Source organism: Hemitrygon akajei, chromosome 1 (genome assembly GCF_048418815.1).
Source record: "Hemitrygon akajei chromosome 1, sHemAka1.3, whole genome shotgun sequence".
Classification (NCBI taxonomy): domain Eukaryota; kingdom Metazoa; phylum Chordata; class Chondrichthyes; order Myliobatiformes; family Dasyatidae; genus Hemitrygon; species Hemitrygon akajei.
In genome coordinates, this window is record NC_133124.1 from 190,449,830 (window position 1) to 190,471,414 (window position 21,585).

At 43.3% G+C, this 21,585-nt stretch overlaps 1 protein-coding gene across 5 annotated transcripts in view; it reads left to right on the plus strand.

Moving 5' to 3' along the window:
* The first annotated feature begins 7,061 nt into the window (after positions 1–7,061).
* Positions 7,062–21,585, plus strand: part of polm (polymerase (DNA directed), mu) — a 36,975-nt gene continuing 22,451 nt past the window's right edge. For 2 of the 5 annotated variants that reach the window (XM_073057542.1, XM_073057547.1), the window contains exons 1-2: positions 7,290–7,417; positions 7,709–7,938. In XM_073057542.1, the coding sequence (XP_072913643.1) occupies positions 7,400–7,417; positions 7,709–7,938 (248 nt within the window). In that variant the 5' untranslated portion in view covers positions 7,290–7,399. Of the gene's footprint in view, positions 7,418–7,708; positions 7,939–21,585 lie in introns of all 5 variants that reach the window. The other 3 variants (XM_073057546.1, XM_073057545.1, XM_073057544.1) reach the window with 3 other exon arrangements.

Consider the following 21,585-nt stretch of genomic DNA (forward strand, 5'->3'; position numbering starts at 1 on the left):
AGGCGACACTTCTCCTGTTTCCAGTGTTCTCAATGTGGCTTCTGTATATCAGTGAAACGCGATGTGGATTGGGAGACCGCTTTGCTGAACAACTATGCTCCGTCACCAGAAAAATAGGATCTCTGGTGGCCACCTATTTTAATTCTATTCTGGCACGTCAGTCCATGGCCTCCTCTACTGCAGTGATGTGGCCACACTCAGGATGGAAGAGCAAAACCTCTCTGGGTAGCTTCCAACCCGATGGCATGAACATCAATTTCTGAAACTTCCAGTGATTGCCCCCTCCATCCCATCCTTCACCATTCCCATTCCCATTTCCCTCTCTCACCTTATCTCCTTTCCTGCCCATCACCTCCCTCTGGTGCTCCTTCCCTTTCTCTTCCTGTCATGGTCTTCTTTCCTCTCCTATCAGATTCCCCCTTCTCCAATCAACTGCCCAGCTCTTTATTTCATCCTGCCCCCTCTCCCAGTTTCATCTAGCACCTACTACCTTCTACGTCTTCTTCCAATCCCCCCCACCTTCTTGCTCTAACTTACCATCTTTTTCCCCCAGTCCTGATGGAAGGGTCTCGGCCCAAACACTGACTGTAGATGCTGCCTGGCCTGCTGAGTTCCTTTAGCATTTTGTGTGTGTAGCTTGGAGATGCAATTTGTCAGGAGGCTCTCAATGGTGCTCCTATAGTTAAAATGGGGAGAGGGGAAGCCTTGCTTGCCTCAATCTCCTTAGGAAGTGGAGGTGCTGTTGTACCTTCTTGTCCAGGGAGGTGATAGTAAGGGACCAGATGAGGTCATCCATGATGTGAACACCCAGGAATTTAGTGCACTAAAGTCTCTCTATGGTTCTTCTGTACCTTCTTGAAGCTCACAATGGTTTCTTTGGTCTTCTCCACGTTCAGGATCAGGTTGTTTTTCTCACACCAATCCACCAGCCACTCCCATTCCTCTCTGTACCAGGACTCATCATTGTTGTTGATGAGGCCAACCACTGTCCTATCATCTGCAAACTTGATGACACCGTCTGAGCTGAATCCTGTGACACAGTCATGTGTCAGCAGTGTGAACAGCAGCGGGCTGAGCACACAGCCCTGCAGTGTGCCAGTGCTTAGCGTAATGAGTCTAGAGACATTGCTGCCACATGGACTGACTGTGGCCTTCTGTTAAGAAGTCCAGGATCTGATTCCACAGACAAGTTACAGACTTTTCTTCTAAAATCTTTACTGTCAAATTTGCATATTTTCTCATTATTCTGACAATGTTACATCACAATTCAGATCACGCTCTGGACTTGTTCTGTTGTAACAGTGTCCTTCAGTCTGAGACATTTCAACCATGTGTAATTCTCTGGCCAGCTTGTTACTTAGCTTCACGGGTAATTTTTCTGCCTGGCAGAGACACTGCAAAACCAAGTGGCTTTCAGTCTCTCAACCTCCATGAACATTTAGTTGACAGAGCAACCTGTGCTCCTAAACTGCCCTTCAAATTTCCCTGACCAATGGAAGATTTGGGAGGTACAGTCTGAGTGGTTCTGCGACCACTGGTTCAGTTGCATGATCTTTCAAGCAGCTTTCAGCCAATCCAGGGTGGCAACACTCCTGCAGGCCTGAATCAGAACCAGAATCAGGCTGACTATCACTGACATATGCTGTGAAATGTGTTGCTTTGTGGAAGCAGTACAGTGCAAGACTTAAAAATTACTATAATTTACAGAAATATAGATAAATAGGTAGTGTAAAAGAGTAATCTTGAAGTAGTGTTCATGGGGTCAGGGACCATTCAGAAATCTGATGGCAGAGGGGAAGAAGCTGTTACCGAAACGTTAAGTGTGGGTCTTCAGGATCATGTATCTCCTCTGTGATGGTACTAATGAGAAGAGGGCAAGTCACAGGTGGTGAATGTTACGTTTTGTGACTCCAATACATAAAGCCAATCGAAAGAAAAACAAGGAGACCAAGAGATGTGCATAAACTTCATTCTTACTTCTAGCAAGGCACACACTAATGACGTGGTGGTGTGATGACGTATGCTATTCATGTGCTTTTACATATGACCTACAATGCACATGTGAACAACAAAGAATGCTGACTCAAACAATATATTTCCAATATTACTAAAATATTAAATGCACAACAGTGAAGGTCTTTAATTATGGGTGTTGCCTTTTGAAGACTTGGGAAAGATTGTGCCTGTGATAGAGCTGGTTGAGTCTTCAACCCTCTGAGGCCTCTTTCAATCCTGCATATTGCAACCTCCATACCAGGCTGTGTTGCAGCTAGAATGCTCTGCACCGTGCATCTGTCGAAATTTGTAAGAGTCTTTGCTGGCATACAAAATCTCCTCTAACTTCTCAAACTGCTTCTTTGTTATTGTGTCAACATGTTGGGTCCAGGCTAGGCTTTCTGAGATTTAATACCTCAGGGGAAAGTGGTTGAGTCCACTTGTTCGGCACTCCACCTATCTCTCTGAAGATTCACTTCCACAACCAGCAGCAGAGCACTGCCTGCAGTGTGCACCATTTGGGAAATGCTCTGCAGTCACTTATGCAAGCAACATAGGAACACAATGCTCTCCAAGTTGCACGCTACCCTCACTCACTGATGTATGACCATTTGTCTTTGTTGCAGGTTCCCAATACTGAAATTCCCTTGCCAACAGCACTGTGTGAATACCTCCATCAGGAAGACTATAGCAGTTCCAGAATGAGGCAACCCAGCGTTTCCAAGGTCAGCGGGACAGGTAGTGTCAAGGAAGCAGGGAGTCTACAGAAGGATTTTGATAAATTAGGAGAATGGGCAAGGAAGAGGCAGATGGAATACAGTGTATGGTCATGCATTTTTGTAGAAGGACTAAAGGCATACACTATTTTCTAAAGAAGGAGCAATTCAGGAATTAGAGGTGCAAAAGGACTTGGGAGTCCTAGTAAATGTTTCCCTAAAGATTGACTTGCAGGTTGAATCGGTGTGAGGAAGGCAAAGGAAACAATAACATTCAGTTTGAGAGGACTAGAATATAAAAGCAACAATGTAACTCTGAGGCTTTCTAAGTCATCAGTCAGACCATATTTGGAGTATTGTGAGCAGATTTGGACCCCTGATCTAAGGAAGGATGTGCTGGCTTTGGAGAGGGTCCAGAGGATGTCATGAGAATGATTCCAGGATTAATGCATGAAGAGTGTTTGATAGTTCTAGGTCTATACTCTGGAGTTTAGAAGATTGAGAGAAGATCTCATTGAAACCTATTGAATACTGAAAGGTCTAGACAGAATGGACATGCAGATTATGTTTTCAATAGTGGGAGAGTCTAGGACCAGAGAACACAGTCTCATAATACAAGGGCATCCTTTTAGCACACAGATAAGGAGGAATTTCTCTAGCGAGAGGGTGGCGAATCAGTGGAATTCATTGGCACAGACAGCTATGAAGTTTAAGATATTGGGTATATTTAAAATAATAGGCGTTTGATTCGTAAGGGCATCAAAGGTTACAGGAGGAGGCAGGAAAAAGAGGTTGAGAGCGGTAATAAATCAACCTCAATGGAATGGCGGAGCAGATTGGTGGGATGAATGCCCCAATCCTGCTCTTATGTCCTATGGTCTATGGGAATAAATAGAAATAAATGCTGGCCCTTTCAAAAATGCCAGTATCCTAGAAAATTAATAAATAAAATATACACTGCTTGAGTAACTACTGGATCTTCACATCAGCCAAGACACGCAGTCCTTCACCTGATTCAGTTGGTGCCTGGTTTTGATATTCACTGTGGCCCTTCAACTTGATAGGTCACTGGATCCATCTGTCTCCAGCGGCAACCCGACAATCCAGCTCCTCAAAAACTCCCCTCCTGAGAAACACCGGTTGTCTTAATGCAAGATGATTGAGATAGTTTTGGTTTACATTCCCCTCATAACTCATCAATTGATAGGGAGATTACCAATCATTTGGCAATAATGCATTCTACAAGTATGCATTATTATTATTTTTAATGCACCTGACTCCAGTTCTTCACCCTTGGTTTCCCAAATGGACTGTTCCACAAAGATACCCCTTTGCATCAGAGCTACTGTCTTACAAGGAGTTATCTTGCAAACCCATACAACATTTCCTGTGGAGTAGTGGTTGAACGTGGCCATCCTTAACATGCATTCCAAAACTAGCTGGCCTCCAAACCAGCCAAAGCAAGGCCCCTCGCCTTTCCACTTGTGTGATCTACTGTTTTTTCCACTAGAGGCTCTTGTGGTATTTGTGGCTGCACAGAAGATCAAAAGACTATAGCCAACTCTGTAATCTTCATCACTGCCCATACCTCACAAACACGTACCGAGCAAAACCATTTCACATTCTTCAGTGCCTTTTCCATACCAGGGACAATTCTGCACTGTCTCACAAGTTGAATCAAGAACGCAGGAGAGATTTTCTTAAATTCTCAGACAGTGAATTATATTCAACAGAAAAATTAGTCCTTTCAGCCAGTCTTTTTTACCTCACAACGTCCTAATGAGATCCATCCCAGGTAATGGAAGAGGCAAGAGAGGAGATTGCTGGGGCCTTTACAAAGATCTTTGCATCCTCCCTAGCAACAGACAAGAACTGGAGACAGTATTGTTCCTTTGCTGATGAAGGGCAATTGGGATTATTTTAGAAGTTATATGTAGGTGAAACTCGCGTCACTAGCAGGGAAGCTATTAGAGAGGATTCTAAGTTCTGGGAATTCCTCGCATTTGAAAAAATCGTGAGCTTATTAGAAATAGTCAGCTTGGCTTTATGTGGGACCAATCATGGTTTACAAATGTGATTGAGTGTTTTGAGAAGCTGTTGAAGATGATTGATGGGGATAAGGCAGTGAATATTGTCTATATTGACTTTTGTAACACATTTGACAATGTTCCCCATGATGGGATGATCAAGAACAGTGATTCCAAACATGGGATCTACAGACCCCCTTGCTTAGTAGCATTCAAAAAGGTTGGGAACTCCTGATCTAGAAGATTAAGATGCTTGGGTTCCATCACAATTTGGTAGAGAGGATTCAAAATTAGTTTGGCCATAGAAGGCAGAGGTTTCTGATGACGGATGTTATTCACCTATCGCCTGTCATTTCTCTCTCCTCTCCCCCCACCTTTCAAATCTGTTCCTCAGCTTTTTTTCTCCAGTCCTGCCGTAGGGTTTTGGCCCGAAACAATCGACTGTACTTTTTTCCATAGGTGCTGCCTGGCCTGTTGAGTTCCTCCAGCATTTTGTGTATGTTATTCTATCTGGAGATCTGTGACCAGTGGGTTTCACAGAGAGCTGTGCCAGGATCTCTGTTGTTTGAGATAAATATAAATGCTCGATTGACGTGCAGATGGGTTGATTAGTAAGTTTGCAGCTGACACAAAAAAGAGTTGCAGAGAGTGAAGAAGGTGTTCAAAATATAGAGCAGAAAATAGATGTGGGATGAGAAATGACAGAAGCAGCTTAATCCAAGGATTTGATCATGTTGTGCTTTTGGAGGTCTAATGGAGAAAATTATACCGTTAATCGCATGAGGTCCAAGTGCATAACTCCCAGAAAGGAGTAACACAAGTAGGAAAGATGGTTAAAAGAAAAAACATACAACTTGCTTTCATCAGTCAGAGAACAGAGGATATGAATAAAGAAGTCAAGCTGCAGCTGTATAGAACTGGTTAGGGCTCACTTGGGAGTATCGGACACCTCATTATAAGGATGTGGAGGCTTTGGGGAGAGTGCAGAAGACATTTAACAGGGTGCTGCATGGAATGGAGGTAATTTGATAGAAGAACAAGCTTGTGTTGTTTTCTCTGGAGTATCAGAGGCTGAGGGGCGACCTGACTAGAGGTTTACAAAAATAATGAAGGGCAAACAGTTAAAATCTGTTTCCAGGCACAGAAATGTCAAATACTTGAGGACCTAGAGAGAGTTTAATGGAGATGTGCGTGTAAGTTCTTTTACACAGACAGATGTCTGCAACACATTGCAGGTGGGAGATGTCAGAAGCTCAAGTCAAGTTGAATTGATTGTCATGTGGACATGTGCGGTGGGGTGAAGTACAATGCCAATCTTGTTTGCAGAGCATAATAAATATGTAGGTACAAACAACAGACTGAACATTAACCACACATAAAATTATACCATTCAGTGGAAAATGAAGACTGTGCAAAATTGCAATGAAAATCTAAGATACAATTGAAGTTGATGGTATGTTGACATGATAGAGACGGTTAGGGGGCATTTATTTGATTATGGATCATACGTAGGCAGACAGGTTCAGGTTAACTTGGCATCATGTGCTCAAGGGCCTTTTATTGTGCTTTCTGCTGTTTGATGTTCTGTTGGAATCTCTCTAGGTCCCGCTGGCAGGAATTTGTGAAAATGTTCCATTAAAGCCATTATTTAAGTCTTTATAGGATCCTTTTAGAAGAATGGCCTGTGGCAGTAATAAATTCACTGGCTTTTTTACCCCTTCCTCTGTTCCCATTCCTTTCTCAGTCCTCTGGGACCTTGGTGGTATCATTTGTTGAAAGGAACGGTTCCCAGCGCACAGAAAACACTGCCCCTTCTCAAACTTGCTCACTTGCACCAGAATCCACCAGCGAGTCCGAGTGAAGCCCCCCCCCCCCCATTCTCTTACCCCTCACACTCGCTCACTCATTTCTTGCTACCTCGACAGTAATATCTCACACTCAACGCTGATATGGCATCCACCGGTTCAGTAGAACAAGCTAGCAGGACAGCGCAAAGGAAACAGCCTTTAATGCTGGTTCATTTTCGGCGGTGCCCCATACCACAAAGCAGCAGAAGTCCCTACCACGTACTGTGCATGGTCCTTCGAGGCAAATGAACCCTACACTCTTCTGCTGATTTAAATACTTGTTGACTTTATGTAAGTACAAATTCATGACGGTGCAAAGTCTGTTCAAGTGGTAATTGGAGCCGTGCCAGTTAACACAGTCTTTCAGTTACAGCACTGCAGAAGTCAGAGCCGGGACATCACCGCGCACTCCCGCAACGTGCACGCGCGCGTGCGCGCGAGGGGGAAGAGCCTCGACTTCCGTTTGGACGGAGGCGCGTGCGTGTCCGCGCGGTCCCGGATTCTCGGCCGCGGGGCGTGCGCGCGCGGCCTGTGCCGGTCGGGTCGCCGGTCTTGCGTTAAAACCCCGCCGCCGAGGACGAGCTGCTGCTCGGTATGGGGGCTCAACCGGGTGAGGGTGATGTTTGAATCCACCTGGACGGCCTCGGCTTCCTTATATAGCTGAACTGTTTGACTCCGTACGTTAAACCACCGCTGGATTCGATCTTATAGTTGTTAAGTTTCACCCTTACTCGTTGATAGATCTGTCTCGCTGTTAATTATCTTCACTTGCATCTTAAGTTTCACTTGGAATATTGATTTAGTGTTGACAGGCATGCTTTTGAAGGAATTGGTATGTTGAATTTCAAGTTGTATTCCCCCGCCTTCCATGTTTCTTAATTGCATAATAATTCATGTTGTTCTGAGTCCTGGTGAAGGATTTCTGCCTGAAATGAAGGTTATTAATTTCCCTCCATAAGATGCTGCCTGACTTGCTGATTTCATCCAGCTTTTTGTGTGTGTTGCTCAGATTTATGGCATCTTCAGTCTTTCTTGTGTCTGGTGCTGTACCTTCTGAAGTTTGTTACCTAAAATTGACCCAAGCCCTTCTCTCAGCAGTAATACCCTATCTTTGCCTTCTTAGGTTAGTGAGCTCCTGTGCACCATGGCCTTGTTGCCTCGAAAGAGGAGGTGCAAAGATATACCAACTTCTGTTGCAACTCAAGACCATTTGGTTGGAAGCAACCCAAAAGACAGGGTCAGGTTCAGTGAAGTTGGTATATTTTTGGTGGAGAGGAGAATGGGAGCAAGCAGGAGAAGATTCCTCACAGAACTCGCTCGGAAAAAGGGGTTTCGAGTGGAAGAGCAGATGAGGTGAGTGAGCTAGAGTCGTGTGTGATGCCAGAGTATGACAAATTCAACTCCTTTTTGAATGCGTCCCAACAGCAAATTTAACACAACATAGCGGTTTTAGTGAGACACCAGGTGTTTTGTGAACTGGTTATCTAGAAAGAACAAGAACTGGGTGGTTTTTTTTTTCAGGAGACAAAAAAGTATATGCTTTAGCATTCTGAAGTTGTTGTAACCAAAACAAAATATTCCTGTTGCTGGAAATCTGAAATAAGAACTGTGTTACGAAAACCCCGTAACCAGGTAACTTACCAGCAAAGATGGATGGATCAGCTGAGTCGGATGCTACTATTTTCAACCGTTTTATTCAACAAGGGCACAAACGTATGGTTAATACAAAACATTCAGATCATCAAAACTCAATCTAAAACACCGGTGTAATAATAATCATTCAAAACACAAGCTCGATCGTCGTCTAGGGGTAATGTAGATTTTATATCGTTCACTGGATATCTAAAAGTCTTTTAGATCACGGCAGTTTCACTTAGTTTCCGGCGGAAGTGTCGCGTTGGTGCACTTTTAGTTAGAAAGACAGAGAACATGAAGCATTTACCCGACAGGTTTTCCAACCTGTAGGAGGTAGTCGGAAGTCTCGTTGGGGGAATGGACTCTCATCTGTGGCTTCCCCTGTAGCTAGGCCGTCTTCCGTGGTGAAGTCGCCAATCCCAGGCAAGGGAAGGACGCACACGAACCCCACCACCGGCTGTAGCTATTAAAACGCTGTCGCAGGATTTCTAGCGTTTCTCCTTCGTGTGTTTCCTTGGTGCATCTGAGGGTCCTCCCCTCAGACCCGCCTTTATACTTCTTCACGGGATCGCAGGTGTCAATCAAGTTGCAGGTAATGCGATCTCTCTCTCAACCAGCCCACTTTGCCCGAGGGCTTTTCAGGTGGTCTCCATGAGACAATAGTCAAAGTCACTTTTATTCTGCTTCTTGGGAGAACGTGGTCTTTCGCACGTCTCTCTCTCTTGGGTCAGTTGACCCCCCTTAACTAGAGTTCTTGCGATTTTCACAAAGGAGGGGGCCAACGGCATAACACCTCCCCCCATAATGGGTTTTTAACCAGCGGTTAAAAACAGGTTGACACAGGAATTTATTTATTTATTATTATTTTTTTTTGAATCTACATACTACACAAGCTTTTCTCTTCACAGAGTACTACTGTTATACATTCAAGTCAGTATCTAAACAGGTAACAAGTACAGTGCCCCTTTTCTTTAATACCTTAACCTCATGTGCCCTACTAACGCCTGGTAGCATCAAACTTCAGCTCAATAACCACCTTATTTATTTGCTTTCTTCAGCAACATAACTAAGGAGGTGTGATCTTAGCTTACATACATCTACAAAGGTTCATGCAAAAGACAAATTTTTATGCTACTTTCAAACTTAACAGTCAAGCTTCCATGGGTGTTGTCTTTATTATTCACATACTTTGTCAAAATCCCTTAAAACCGGCTTCTGCTATTTTAAAAATCGCGTCCCCATTAACCCTCGCCTTTTTTCCGGTTAATTCCCTCGTGGCGATCTTGGGCACCCTGGCGAAATAGGCTTTCGCCCGCTCCTTTCATAGGAGTTATTTTATCAGCGTGTTCCAAACTTAGACCACCCAATTCCTTAATTTTAGGCAATTTGTCGTTTTTCTCTTCAGGACCCGTCATGCTATTAGTTTCCAATTTAAGATCCGCAAGCGATCTCGCTTTGTTCAGACAGCATTTCAAATTCTGCCTTTTCACACCACACTCTGGAATAACAATAGCGTGTGGGGCCCCTTTACCTTCCAACTCAACCTGTAATTGATTCACAGGCTTTGTGGTACCAAGCCATTGTCTCTGTAGCCTGGTTGCTGCTTTTGATATCAGTCCAGCCTTTAAATTTTCTTCATTCAATTTGGGAACTACACATCCCCCTTTCCCTTGAGTTCCGTGACTAGGTTCAGCACCATGTGTATCCCCATCTTGGACACACTCAAACGGGACATTGGCCTCTTCCAGGTTTTCAACACCCGTACCTTTTTCAAATTCTAACGTCCCCCCCTCCTTCCAGTAACTCTCCAGGCAGCCCCCTGTTGGGGAAGGCGCAACCCTGCGAGCTGAAACAACCTCCTCGGCCATGTCAGCTGACTTCTCCACAGCAAGGATACCCTTCTCCTCTAAGACTGCCCTCATTTCACTCTCGGGACCATCGAGAACATCTTTAGAACTCTCAACTTCTCCAAACAATTCTGCCAAACCAGACAGATCAACCACGTCCAACTCTGGACGTTTTAACAGCTTTATCCGTTTCTCATCTTTATTTCCTACCTCTAGGACTTTTCTCTTCACTAAGGGGGGAGCTATCTCCTCGCCCTTACCCCCTTTTACTTTACTACCTTCCGTTTTACCACCCTCTGAACCCTCGTGGTGTAGGGTCGGTAAAAACGTCTGGGCCAATTTCAAACTGCGCGCTGTCCCAGCCGCCGCTCTCGACAGGCTGCGAGTGACCGCGCATGCGCGATAGCTCGGGGACTCCATGGGCGGGGCCTCAACTATCAGGGCGGTTCCCATCTTCCCACCCGCGAGGTCATTACCCAACAGGAGGTCCACGCCCTCCCCCGGTAACTCCGGCAGGACTCCTAGCTCCACAGGTCCCGACACCAACTCGCAATCGAGAAAGACCCTATGCAAAGGCACGACCGCGGTCTGGTTCCCGATTCCTCTCAGGGCAACCTCCCCCGTCCGAGGGCCGAAATTTAACACATTACGGCTAATTAACGATAGTTCCGCCCCCGTGTCTCTCCAAATTCGTACGGGGATGGGGGGGTCCCCTTCCCTCAAAGACACGGTTCCTTCGGAACTAAATGTCTTCCGCCCCTCCGGTACTCCATCTACCTGGCGCCCTCTTGTCAATTTCCTGATTACCACTGCACGCCCGATAGGGGTCGCTGCTCTCTCCCTCTCTGGTTCCTTTCTCGGAGCAAAGCAGTTTGATGCGATATGACCCACCTTTCCACAATTAAAACAGTTTAAACCAGGAGATCTCCAGGTTTCCTGTCTGTTATCCTCACTTTTTGTGCTAGCTCCCGGCGGAGTTTCTCCCTTAGCCGGCGGACTTTCCCTACCATTCCGACGGTCTCTCGGGTAACTTTTTGGCGAGGAAAACTTTGTCTTGTGGGTTAGGGCATATTCATCTGCGAGCCTAGCCATCTCTGAGATGGACTGATTCGTCCTCTCATTTAAATACATTCGGATCTCTTCCGGAACGCAACCTTTAAATTCCTCAATCAAAACTAACTCCCTGAGATGCCCATAGTTTTCGGCCACCTTTTCAGCTGTGCACCAACGGTCCAAGAGCACACCCTTCTCATGGGCTAGCTCGGTATACGTTTGATTCCACCCTCTTTTTAAATTTCGGAACCTTTGTCTATACGCCTCAGGTACTAACTCGTAACCTCGGAGAATGGCCTCCTTTACTTGATCATAATTCCCGTCCCTTTCTGTGGGCAGCGCGGTATATACCCGCTGTGCTTTTCCTCGTAACAACGCCACCCATTGCTCTCTGGGCCACTGCTGATTCCCTGCCACCTTTTCAAAAAGCAAGAAATAACTATCAACATCCGTCTCCTCGAACGGGGGGACCAACCTCAACGCCCGACTAATATCAAACCCCTCCTCTCTCTCGTCCCCTCGAGTTCTTCGCTCTTGCTTTCGCCTGTCCAGCTCCAATTCATGGCCCCTTTGTTTCTCTTTCTCTTCTGCTTCTAGCTGCTTTAGTTTGAACACATGCTCTCTTTCCACAGCCCTTTCCTTTGCGGCTCTCTCGGCTTCTTTTTCCCTCTCAGCTCTCTCGGCTTCTTTTTCCCTCTCAGCTCTCTCGGCTTCTTTTTCCCTCTCAGCTCTCTCGGCTCTCTCTCTCTCTCTCTCTCTGCAGCCTTCTCAGCTGCTTCTACTTCTAGCTGCTTTATTTTAAACTCATGTTCCAGCCTTGCTTTCTCCAACTCTGCCTGATTTGTCCCACTCACTAATCTCCTTTCGGGAATATTTTCCAAATCCTCAGCTGCAAACACCTTCTTCCCAACGTAATGCTGTTGTATGACCCTTCGCACTTCCTGCTTTTTCATTGTTGGCTTCACCGCTGTGAGGTCTAATGCCTGCGCCAAATTTACCAAGTCTGATTTTGTAGCTTTCCCTAGCGCCTCTACCGTCGGGTTTCTCCTAAATTCCGACACATCCATCTTTGCTGGTTTCCCGTCTGGCTACCTGCGTAACCAGATTTAAGTTTGGACTTACAGCCCGATTCACTGACCCTCCCGTTTGGTTTCAAATCCGGGACGAGAACCCCACTTGTTACGAAAACCCCGTAACCAGGTAACTTACCAGCAAAGATAGATGGATCAGCTGAGTCGGATGCTACTATTTTCAACCGTTTTATTCAACAAGGGCACAAACGTATGGTTAATACAAAACATTCAGATCATCAAAACTCAATCTAAAACACCGGTGTAATAATAATCATTCAAAACACAAGCTCGATCGTCGTCTAGGGGTAATGTAGATTTTATATCGTTCACTGGATATCTAAAAGTCTTTTAGATCACGGCAGTTTCACTTAGTTTCCGGCGGAAGTGTCGCGTTGGTGCACTTTTAGTTAGAAAGACAGAGAACATGAAGCATTTACCCGACAGGTTTTCCAACCTGTAGGAGGTAGTCGGAAGTCTCGTTGGGGGAATGGACTCTCATCTGTGGCTTCCCCTGTAGCTAGGCCGTCTTCCGTGGTGAAGTCGCCAATCCCAGGCAAGGGAAGGACGCACACGAACCCCACCACCGGCTGTAGCTATTAAAACGCTGTCGCAGGATTTCTAGCGTTTCTCCTTCGTGTGTTTCCTTGGTGCATCTGAGGGTCCTCCCCTCAGACCCGCCTTTATACTTCTTCACGGGATCGCAGGTGTCAATCAAGTTGCAGGTAATGCGATCTCTCTCTCAACCAGCCCACTTTGCCCGAGGGCTTTTCAGGTGGTCTCCATGAGACAATAGTCAAAGTCACTTTTATTCTGCTTCTTGGGAGAACGTGGTCTTTCGCATGTCTCTCTCTCTTGGGTCAGTTGACCCCCCTTAACTAGAGTTCTTGCGATTTTCACAAAGGAGGGGGCCAACGGCATAACAACTGAAAATTCTGGAAATGGTTGAAATGTTCCAATGCTGCCTACCCTTGCTATTTCCAGTATTTCCTTTAGTCATTTGAAGTATTTTTAAAAAAAATTCTAGACTCTTAAGGTATTGAGTTATAAGACTTTTATTAGAGTCATAGAGTGATACAGCATGGAAACAGGCCTTTTGGCCCAACTTGCCCATGCTTACTATAGTGTCCTCCCTGCTAGTTAGTCCCATTGTCCACATTCAGCCCCTAACCTCCCAGGTCCCTCCTGTCCATGTATGTATGCAAATGCCTCTTAGATAGTGCTGTTATATTTGCTTCAACCACTTTGTCTGGCAGCTCATTTCAGGTATTCACTACCCTCTGTGTAAAATTATCTCTCAGGTCTCTTTTAAATATCTAAATCTAATATTATCTGTACCCTCTACTTTTGGACCCCCCCCCCCCCGCTCTTGGGGGTGGGCAGAGACTATGATCATACACCCGATCAGTACCTCATGGTTTTATAAACTCCTTTAAGATCACCCTTATTCTCCTGTGCTTCAGATGATAAAGAAACAATGTGGCTGACCTCTCCCTATAACTTAGACCCTCTTGTCCAGACATCATCTTTGTAAATCTCTTCTGCATCCTCCAGCTTGACAGTGTCTTTCCTACAACAGATGACTAGAACTGTGCATAATACTCCAAGTGCTGTTTCACCAATATCTTATACAGACGGAACATAATGTCCCTGTTCAATGCCCTAACTAACGAAGATTGGCCTCCTTCACCACCCTGTCTATTTGTGTGGCCACATTCAGTGAGCTGTACGCTTATATTCCCAGGTCTCTCTGTTCCACAACAATCTATTCACTGCTCACTTTGATGTGTTTTGGACAGTCAAATCACTGTTAGGTTTTGTAACTTCAAAACTTTAAACTAATTTAAAGGAAGACGCAGGAGTCCAAAATGTGAGTCTTACTTCGTGTTTACTTTAAGAGGGGTGTGTCAGTACACATGGTAGTGTGATGACGTATACAATTCACCTATTTTTACATATAACCCATAATGAGCTATTTAAATGATGAATGCTTGATCAAACAATATATACAAAATTATGCAAATATTATTGAAATATTGATACACAACACTACACACTGCTTAGCTACAAACTCCAACTCAATAGAGAATGCATCTCAACTATACACACAGTAGAATATATAATACAACTACTACATACAGACATCCACAGCATAGTAAATTTTAATTTGTCCCATTTGGACCTAAAGATTTAATCGCTGTGGAGGCTTTCTTATTATTGTTTGATAATCTTTCCTGACAAGGGGGATCACTCTGCTTGGCAGGTGAGACTTATGGCTGTGAAACAATTGCAGCTTCTGAGACCTTCTCTGTGGTGGTTTAGGAGTTAACTCTGGGACTGCAGGAAGTGGTTCTAATGGCTGTGGCTACCTTTCTTCTCTAGCAATTGACTCTGCTCCCCAGATTGATATGTTGTGTCTAGAAATCACTACTGTATCCTGGAAGTCCTGCTTCTCAGCTTTCTGCCTTCCTCTCTAAATTCTCTATTCAGGACCTCATTGCTTTTCCTTCCTATGTCATTAGTACCAATATGTACCAAGACCTCTGGCTGCTCTCCCTCCCTCTCTAAAATGCTGTAGATGCAATCCAAGATGTCCCTAACCCTGACACCTGGAAGGCAACAAACCAATCGGGTGTCTCATTCACATCCACAGAATCTCCTGTCTGTTCCTCTAACTATCGAGTCCCCTATAACTACTGCTATCAGGAACCTGTTACAGTATTTGACAAATCCTAAAAAAGACCACAGCTGTGACGTGTCCTTTGCCCTGGGGAATCCATCAATGCTTGAATTTTCTCGGCACACTTGTGTAATCCTTGTGCGTCAATCGTGTGACCACAGTAAGTTGGTTTAAACAATCGCATTTGTCACATTGTGCTCTGAGACCGTAATCTTCTAATCTTTTAGCACTGTCTTGAGGTTTTGGAGATGTTTCTTGACATGCTGACTGATAACAGTGATATCATCCTGGTTACACTGAGTCCCTGGGCAGCCTTGCAGCACCTGGTCCGTTGCTTTCTGCCAGAGTACAGGTGCAGATGTAATTACAAAAATGAGCCTATTATAACGATAAAGCCCTTTGTGAATGTTTATGGTGCGAAACACCTTGGACTCTTCTTCCATCTCCATCTGTAAGTAAGCCTCAGTTAAGTCCATTTTGCTGAAGTGTTTCCCTCCAGAAAGGTTTGCAAAGATATCCTCTATCTTGGGCAGAGGGTATTGAGCTACTTTCAGTACTGAGTTGATGGTGACCATAAAATCACCACAGATCCTGACAGATCCATTCTTCTTGGCTACTGGGATCACTGGCATTGCCCGTGGGCTCCACTCAACTTTAGAAAGAATTCCATCAACTTTCATGCGATCTAGCTCACTGGCTACTTTATCATGGATGGTATAAGGAACCAGTCAGGCTTTGTAATTCTTGGGTGCAGCATTTTCATTTAACATTATTTTACCCTTGATTTGTTTGTGTTTTCTAAGGCCGGCCTTTAACACTACTGTGGCATCATCCAGTATCTTTCTTAATTCGCTTTCATATGGCTTCAGTGCAGGGGATGCGGCATGCAAATAGTGGATGGATCTCCAGTCAAGTTGCAGTTGTCTCAGTCAACCACAGCCCCAAGATGCTGGTCCTCTTGTTTTTACCACAACAAGCTCAATGTGGCTTCTTGCTTCTTGTATTTCCCTGTTTCGGATGCCTTTCTCATAGGAGTTGTATTTTCTCCAATATAACTTCTTAGTTAGATATCTGTAGGCTTCAGCTTAGTATCTTTGAAATGCCATTCAAACTCATTATGTGGAATGACTGAAACAGCAGAACCAGTGTCTACTTCAATTTAAGTTGTTGTTCACTTCTGGCGTAAGCCATATTATTTGTCTGTTGTTTGTTTTCACACTGTATATCTTAAGGCTACACCGTCCTATGTCATTTACATCTTATCAGATTTTTTTAAATCAACAACATGCAGATTAGTGACCTTGTTGAAACTGCAACTTGACATTTTAGCTTTTTCTCTTCCCTGAGCAGTTAATTTATTTTGTCTGCTATTTGTATACATCCTACCTTGTGTTACGTACCCCGTAACTGGGTGTCTGACCAGCAGAGAGAGAAGAATCCATTGGAGTCTGGTGGTACTATATTTAAAGGTGTTTATTAACAAAAATAAGCAAAACCATATCAATAATGCAAATATACATATAACACAAGGTAGCAGTAATAAACCTAAAAGTGTAGGAATAATAATAAGCAATAATAAACAAGCTCTATCGATGTCTAGAGGTAAATGAATTGTCATAGAAAATAAAGTTCAGTTCATGAGTGCTGAGGTAGTTATGCTTGTTGAGTTGTAATCGTTGGAGAGAGAGAGAGTGAGCGAGTGAGATGTAACAGCTGCAGTCAGGCAAACCTTGAATGATTTTTTTCTTATTCCGTCGTACCGTCGTGGTCATCCAGCTATGACCTCTCTGTCCTTCTGCTGGACCATTCTTCTGTGGTGGACTCGTCACTCTGGCATGAGTGGACACACACACAAGTCCCCACCGGCCCTGCTGTAACACAGTGAGCTTTACTGACTGATCTCCTGATTCGGTCTTCGAATCCCCCACCTTTCCTTGTGGGTTCCAACACTCAATCAGTGTCCACTGGCGTGTCTGAAGGGTGTCTCTCCAGACCTGTCTTTTTATCCCTACTAACGGGGTCTCTGCTATCCATCAATTCTGAATGACCGTGTCCATCAAATCAGGCCACTCCTGCAGTCCACTGAGGAATGTTAATGAGCAAACTATTGTCCTTGCAGCGAAACAGTAAATAATTCAAAAGGAGTCACAATACAGTTAATCAGCAATCTCCCCCTCTCTCTTATCTGTCGCAGATGTTCTTGCCTGTTTTTCGTCTCTCTTTCTCATGGTCAGCATAACAACAGTAATAGTTCGTGGTTCTCGGGGGGGGGGTGGTTAACTCTGTACCCCATTGTCCATCAGGTCTGTTCATCACTCATAACACTTGTTGTTTTTTTTTGCAAGTTTCACCTTTAAACCTATACTTATTTGGTGTTTAGGAGCCCCTGTCAGAATGTTGACACAATTTGCTCAGCCAGGCCAATTTCTGTTTAGATGTTGCAGTTTTGTTCACACTCAGTTTCATTCTTGACTGTAACTCAATTACATCTCTCTCTGTGGTTTACATTGAAACAGGGATTTCAACTGCTCCTTTAAATGTAAATTGTGTTTCAGTTAAGAGCAGTTTTCAAATGTTTTCTTGTAAGATTTCACAAACTGAAAGATCTCTCAGTGCATCATTAAGACCATTACCGAACTGACAATGCTCAGACAACTACAATTCAGCCACATACACTGAAATGGACTCCCATTATTTTTGATTCCACTTCTGAAACCTAAAGAGTTCTGCAATCAACAATGGCTTTGGTTCTAAATGTTCCTGCATTACTTAACAATATCATCAAAGCTCATTTCTGCTGATTTGGTTGGAGCAGTTAAACTTTAAAGCAATTTGTATGCCTTTAAACCTAATGCACTTAGCAAAATTGGTAGACGTTTCTCATTGGTTATTTTATTTGCTTCAAAATATTGTTCAATCTGTTCAGTATTCATGAGCCAGTTATCCCTTGTGGAATCAAATGCATCAATTTTTCTGATGTAGCCAGCCATTTCAGCTTTTTTTTTCTTAATAATTACTATCAAGCGGTGTTTGCTCTTTATGAACTTGTGAATTCTTCCATTTACTGTTTTTTGTTAACTTGACCCTCTCTCCAAGTGTTGGGTTGCATTTTTTACTCTTTTTTTTTTTTGCTGCTTTTTAAAAATTTGAATGTTTCGCTGCACTTCAACAGGTTGATAGCCGTCTTGAGTTAGTTTTAAAAATACCTTGTTGCCAATGTTGTATTTGTAACTTCAAGACATTACACTAATTCGAAGTAAGGCATAGGAGTTCAAAATGTAAGTCCTACTTCATGCTTACTTTAAGTGAGGCATGCCAATACATGTGGTGGTGTGATGACATTAGGAATTCATGTATTTTACATATAACCTGTAATGAGTTATTTAAATGGACAAGAATGTTTTGTCAAACTAATGTATATACACATACACACAAAGTTACTCAAATATTACTTGAATAAGAAATGCACAAAATGCTCCTGACACTTAACTAAGTTGAAATCCATGTGCCATTCTCAGTCCATTTCTCTAACTGATTAAGATCTCTTTGCAATTCATTGTAACTTTTCACTATCAACAAGGCAACCTAATTTAGTATCAGCAAACTTGCTAATCATGCCATGTAAGACTGTAAGAGATAGGAACAGAATTAGGCCATTCAACCCATCAGGTCTGTTCTGCCACTCCATCATGGCTGATTTGTCATCTCTCTCAACCCTTTGGCAGCCTTACTAATCAAGAATCTATCAACCTCTGTTTTAAATGTACCTAGTGACTTGGCCTCCAGCAATGAATTCCACAGATTCACCACCCTCTGGCTAAAGAAATTCCTCCTTATCCATGTTCTAAAGGATGTTCTTGTATTCTGAGCTTGTGCCCTCTGTACATTCATATCCAAAACATTCATATAAATAATGAATAACAGAGGTCCCCACACTGATTTCTGTGGTACTCACTAGTCACAAGCCTCCTTCTGGAGAATCAACTATCACATTCCACTTCCTAGCATCGAACAAATTTTGAATTTACCTTGCTAGCTCTCCCTGAATCCCATATGGCCTAGCCTTCTAGATTAGCCTGCTGTGCAGGACTTTGTCAAAGGTCTTTACCACAGCGCATATGGTCTACATCCACTGCTGTACCTCCATCTCTCCCCTCAGTTTCCTCTTCAAAAAAACCTCCAAAAGATTCATCAGACATGACCTCTCACATTTAAAACCATGCTTGGCTATTCCTGTTCAGGCCTTGACCATCCAATCTTGTCCCTCAGAATTCCCTCCAGAGACGTCCCTACATCTGAAATCAGGCTCAGCAGCCTGTAGTTTCCTAGCCTGTCCTTATTACTTTTCTTGAACAATGTTAGCTAACCTCTGGTCTCTGGAACTTCTCCTGGCTAACAACAAAGCAAATATCTCTACAAGGCAACTCTGATTTCTTCCATGGCCTCCTATATAGTCTGGGGAGCACTTGATCAAGTGTATTTGCCCACATTAATACATTACAAGACTGCAGTGACCTCCTTCATAATGTGCATATCATCCAAGATCTCATTACTTATTACCTTCATTTCTTTGACATCTCTGATTTTCTCTCTGAGGAGAATTGGACATTAGAAATCTTAGCCATCGTCTGTGGCTTCCCACAGGAGGTCCTTGTGTTCCATAAGAGGATCTAGTCTCTTCCAAGACACCCTTTTACTGTTAAATTGACTGAAAAGCCTCTTGGGATTATCTTTAACCCTGTCTGCAGAAGTCATATTATTCCCTCTTTTTGTCTTCCTGATTTCCCTCTTAAGCCTGCTCTTGAACTTTTTGTATTAATTGAGGGATTTATTCATTGTCACTTCCTTCATTTTTTTTCCTTACCAGAGCCTCAATATTTCTCATCATCCAAGATTCCCTGAATTTGGTATGCCTACCCTTTTCCCTAACAGGAACGTGCTGCCCCTGAACTCTAGATGTGGCCTTTTTAGATGCCTTCAAATTGCCAACTACTCCTTTGTCACCAATTTGACTCCCAGCTAGACCCTGACTAAAGTTGGCCTGCTGCAGGTCAGGACTTTAACCTGTGGCCTGTTCCATCTTTTTCCATAATTATTTTAGAGCTAATAAAATTGTGGCCACTGGACACAAAGTGCTCTCCAAATACCACTTCATTTACTTGGGACAAGTGTAAGTGGCCTTGAGAATGTAGTGGTGAGCTCTGCTTCCGAACTACTGCAATTCTGCTGATGGGTTTGGCTATGGCATTCTTGTTTTTAGAGACAACAATGATATGTTTCCAAGGCAGTACAGAGTATTATTTGGAGAGCAGAGCGAGGCAAAACAGAAGCATATTTGCAGAATAACAGTTTGAGGGTTTTCTGCTGGTTTACACTAGATAGCAGCCCAGTTGATCTGAGATATAAATATGAATATGGAATTGGAAATAGTTTCAGGAGCAAGATAATGGCAGACCAAGGTTGAATTTTGAAAGCAATACACAGAGGAAATGGAGAACCAGTCAAATTTGTCAAGGGTCTAGCATAGTAGAGTGTGAGTTAGCAGAGGGCAGATCTTGGGGAGTTTAGACTGTACCAAAGGAAGATGCTGTGTTAATCTCAATCTGAACTTTCTTTTGTCAAAAGTTGCGAACAAGGCAGTTTACAACTGTGTAACTTACCCAGGCTTTGAAAACAATTTGGATTATTCTCTGAAATGCCTCAGGAAATAAGAAAGTAGTTCAGAAATTGGTAGCCCGATGCATGCTGCGCTAGATTGCACACTTTGACATGACATGATGCAAAGGACGTAAAATCTTAGGATTTTTATTGAGCACACATGAACCTGAAAAATGATTCTTCATTATATTCACAGTTAGAATGGCTTTGTTTGTTTTTACCTCAGTGGAGGAATTTTCAATTGATTAGATCAAGAGCTGGAGAGTTGTAGTATTGTAATTATAGGCTTCAGGATTTCAATATTGGTGTACGTAATAGAAATGAGGAGGAATTTCAATATAATGCGTAATACAGAAAGACCTGAAGAGTTACTTTTTCCTTTTATTTTTTTAAAGTTGTTTTAAATTTATTAATATGCTGAATAGCTGCAGCTTGAATACTGGGCAGCCCACTCAATCAGAACAGGTGACGTTCACAAGCGTTGAGTTTCTTGTTCGTGACTAGTGGACATTTTACAACTATGTTTTAAGCATTTCTCATTTCTGTCTGACATCCAGCAATCTTGCTGGAGACGTGTACAGCCAGACATTGCCTGAGGATAGGACTGGTCTCAGATGCTGCTTACCATCTCTCATCTGGTTAGCCTACCAGAAATATCACAGTGGTGTGTCAATGTATGTGGCAGGGAGTCAAAATTAAATATGCATTTTAACTGGAAAATAAAGAAGTGTTTTTTTTGTATTCTATCTTGTGCAATATGTTGCAATTACCACAGGCCTGCTGCAGTAAGAGAATTGAAATAGAACAAACATTTAGAAAATCATAAAACTATAATCTTTGCTTCGGAAGCATAGCGGTTAATGCAACACTATTAGTTCAGAGTATTCCAGGATTTGGAGCTCAATTCTAGTGTCACCTGTAACATGCTCCCCCATGGAATATGTGGGTTTTCCCTGGGTGCTTCAATTTGCTCCCACAATCCAAAGACATACAGGGTAGGTTAATTGGTCATTGTAAATTGTCTCATCATTATGTTAGGGTTAATCGGATTTGTTGG